Raw genomic sequence first — 4483 nt, 5'->3', positions numbered from 1 at the left:
AAAAATACGCTAATAAAACAGAATAAATACGATAGTAAAAAGTATATAAATACGACAATAAAATAGAATAGAAATGCGCTAATAGAATAGAATAAATACGATAGTAAAAAAGTATATAAATACGACAATAAAATAGAATAAAAATACGCTAATAAAACAGAATAAATACGATAGTAAAAAAGGTATATAAATACGACAATAAAATAGAATAAAAATACGTTAATAGAATAGAATAAATACGATAGTAAAAAAGTATATAAATACGACAATAAAATAGAATAAAAATACGCTAATAAAATAGAATAAATACGATAATAATTATAAAAATAAATATTCGATAATATAATATAATATTTACGATAATAATAAAATAAAGTAAAATATGAATATAATAATTTAGATATTAAAAAATAAATAAAAATATGAAAATAATATACAAAGAAATTCGATAACAATATACGATCCAGTGAACCGGACTCCTGTCAACACTGACATAGGGATTGTCACCAACAGATTTAAGCACATACAACCATGTGGAAAGGGTATGTATGCTCGTACCTGCAGGGCCAGATATGTCCGATCCAGACTCATCTCAATCTCACAGGACACTCGGATCATGCCCAGATCTGCAGGCGGGATGAGGAAGGGAAGTGAACATCGATGCAAGAATAGGATTGTTCCCACATGATTTGCATAAGGCTCGGTACAAATCTGCAAAAGACTCGTCTCATGATCACCGAATGTGAATAACGTTTATATCACTCTAGAGCCAAACTTTGCACTGTGGTTGTATCGCGTGAAACGCATTTCGAAAACGTGTCCAAGCGCCAGTGTGTGTATGACGCAGTGTGTGTAATGCGAACACCATGCCGTACAAATAATAAACGCAGAGACCATCAATGGAATTACATGTACCGTCAGAGGACACCTGACACGTGACATGTAGGTATGTTTCCCAAACATGACATGTAGATATGATTGACGAGGGCTCGAGTGAGTACAAAGCACATCACATCTGCGGCCGAGTGCAGTACACTTCAGCCGCGGCACACCAGCACATCTGTTGCACCGATAGCGTGCCTACAGACAGCACCGCATGATGCTACTTCACGATATATATATATATATATATAGATATAGATATAGATATAGATATAGATATAGATATAGATATAGATATATATATACTTGCAAGCCACTTACAGGGCCAAGTAGAGCGTTCTGCAATTGTTGCGCACTTGGCCATCCATTCCGCCTCGGGGTTGTCTAGGATTTTCAGATAATCGACATAGTCTGAATACAAAGGTCGACAGAGCGCAAACAAGAATGGGGTTAGATTCTATTAGATTCCCTCTCTGGACTTAAAAATCAGGATGTGAAAAACCCCAAAATACGAATGCGAATATAATTGGAGATGTTTGAGATACGGAAACGCAGGTGATAGGGGCTTCAGATTGATACGTCTTTGGACTATAAGCAAGTGACAGGATCAACTACTAAGTCCGTGCCCACCTGGCTATTATACCTCAGTGGCAAAGACGTCATATGTGCCAATATCTACTTGTCGAGACAACATAACCTGAACTCTGATACACACGTACAACCCTGAACACCAATCAACCCCAAACCATATACCTATAATACAGTCGAGGATGTATTTGTGTACGATTTTGCGGTACGCTACAGGTAGCAGCGTGAAGTGGATAGGCCACTCAACGCTCCATCCCCAATTGGCAGAGGCTTTCTCGCGGATCAAAGCTTTCGAACAGCCTACTTACATCACCAAACATATGCCGCAATCATACACACATCCTTGCTACACACATCTGCATACACACACGTCCTTGCTGGCACTTGCATATATATGCATACAAATATATGCATACACACACTCACACATTTGAATACACACATACACACATCTGCATACACACGCATACATACATCTGCATAAACACACACATTTGAATACACACACATCCATACACCTGCATACACACATACATACACACACACACACACACACACACACATAGCATATTCCCTCGCCCCCTGAGCAGACGCACATACCTATATCCGGGACTATAGTGATGTTTCCCTGGTACTTCTGGTTGATGATGTCATGCGCAAAGCCTGCGCCATATATACCCATTTGGGCCGCCTGAGACAAGCGGTAGTGGAGCTCACCACTGACCAACTCGTACATGCGTGGGAACCACCGTCTCGCAGTCATCACAGGTAGGTTCTGGTGCACAAACGGCACGATGTGTGGGTTCACCTGTATGGGTAGGCATAAGAGCGGATGCAAGTGCAGAGGGTGAGATAGCGTGGGACGGTACAAGACAGGTGAGCTGCGCTGGGGGGTGGGTATGGGAGGCGACAGACAAGAGTCTACAGACTACTTCTGTGTGTGCGTGGCTGTGTCTTGGCGACTCAGGCGGAGATGACAAAGGATGCAAACGACTTAACACGAACCATGCACCAGGTGGGTTCACTGGACTTTAACTGTGCACATGTAGCCTTAAATCTGTGCACATATAGTGTTGAATGCGAGTTCGCTTTGGGGCGGTGAGTGGAGGTGTTTGATCTCAGATTGCATGAAATGCGGGCACGCGACAGGTCACAGTACGCTATCACTGAACTGTTGCATGGATAGTACTGTCGGTGCAGATACACCGGAACAGTGACATATATATATGTGTGTGTATGAGTGTGTGTATGTGTATGTACCATAGCTACACGTATATATGTAGACATAACTAGCAATGAGATAACTCCCGCGTACCTGTGACACGATGAAGTGGTTGACGTTGAACATGCTCGCTAGCCGTGTCATGGGAATGTCACTCTGAACAGAGCCATCCGACCAGCTATCACCTGACAGATCCCACTTCACTATATCGCCATTCTTATCCTTCGCCATAAGCTCCACAGGGCTGTAACCAATATATATAAATACAAATATAAACATAAATATACTTTATATATATATATATATATATATGTATGTATATAATAGGTCGATAGATGTGTTTGGTGATTCCTTCAGCCAGCACTTACGACAGCAAATAGTCACGCCACTCCCTTCCACAGCACCACATTACAAGTAATAAGGAAAATCAGTGTAGCAGGTGGGACTATCCGCGCTGATACTTTGAGTATGCAAGTACAATATTACAATACTTGAATAAAATAGCAGATACATATTTACTATAGACATATACACTTAATCTCTTGATATACCCAGATATAAACACATACCCAAATAGGAAAGGCACAGCACCACATTGGGGGCAGTCAGGTACTTCAGCAGACGCATGTATCCATGCTGGTGCTCTAGTAATACATACTACGTTTTCAACTATACTCGCATACATATACATACAGACATAAAACCGATATACACCCATCGCTACGTCAACATCATCACACACACACACATACGCAAACAGGAAGGGCGCGGCAGAGGAGGCAGCCACAGCACTCCACACCACCACATTGGGAGCGGTCAGATAGTTCAGCAGATGGGGGTCTCCATGCTCATTCTCTGAGCACACAGAGATGTTGACTATGCGGCGCGTGAGGTTATAGCTCTCCTGGAACGTAACATTGCCTATGTGGCTCTTGACTGCGGCCAAGAGGGTTTCGGTAGGGGCCAGCATACCCTCCTCAAACAGCCGCCGCAGTTTGCGCAGGAGTGGGTATTCGCAGCTATGGTAGGTAGGTATATGCGAGTGTATGGTGATTTGAATACGGGATATGGTATGGATAAGATTACGAGCACCAGTGGAGTGTGGATGTGTAGGGGGCTGCGGTAGGTAGGTATAAGCGAGCGTATGGTGACTTGAGTACGGGATAGGGTATAGAGCTAACGAGCACCAGTGCAGTGTGGATGTGTAGGTGGATGCGGTAGGTAGGTATAAGCGAGCGTATGGTGACTTGAGTACGGGATATGAAATGGATGGGCTTATGTGAACCAGTGGAGTGTGGATGTGTAGGTGGCTATAGCACAGATGCTTGTGGTTCTGTAGGTAGTGGGTGATATGTGACTGGGCGGTTGGTAATGTATGTATGTATACATACGCCAATGCATGTATTGCAATGTATGATGTTTCAGGTGTGTTGTTTGTTTTCCCAGAGCCGAATGCTGACTTCAAATAAATACTTCACACAAGCCTTTGCACATATCGGCCTTCTACTCCGATAAAATATATATACATACATATATTTTCCTCAGAAATTAATTAAATTAACCGCGCATATGACTTGTCCTTCTACCGCACCAGACTATTTCGATACATTATTCGTTGTTTTACATATACACACCGCCATCAATCCACATACAAAAAGCTGCCTAAAGAAAATGATAGACAGTCGAATTATACACACGAGTATATCTACAAACGCACCACACACACACACACACATATATATATATATATATATATATATACATGTATAGTATCTGTATTCTTGTGCATAT

General features: G+C 41.9%; 1 protein-coding gene across 1 annotated transcript; it reads right to left on the bottom strand.

Annotated features, from left to right (window-relative positions):
* Positions 1–3444: 3444 nt before the first annotated feature.
* SARC_13120 (hypothetical protein) lies at positions 3445–3662 on the bottom strand (the record flags this gene model as incomplete). Its single annotated transcript, XM_014292756.1, has 1 exon — positions 3445–3662. A coding segment is annotated over one exon (218 nt), but the record flags the coding sequence as incomplete, so codon positions are not given.
* Positions 3663–4483: the final 821 nt, after the last annotated feature.

The sequence above is a fragment of the Sphaeroforma arctica genome (genome assembly GCF_001186125.1).
Source record: "Sphaeroforma arctica JP610 unplaced genomic scaffold supercont1.2917, whole genome shotgun sequence".
In the NCBI taxonomy this organism is placed as follows: domain Eukaryota; class Ichthyosporea; order Ichthyophonida; genus Sphaeroforma; species Sphaeroforma arctica.
The sequence above is the reverse complement of the archived record's forward strand: the minus strand, read 5'-3'. Positions and strand labels throughout refer to the sequence as shown.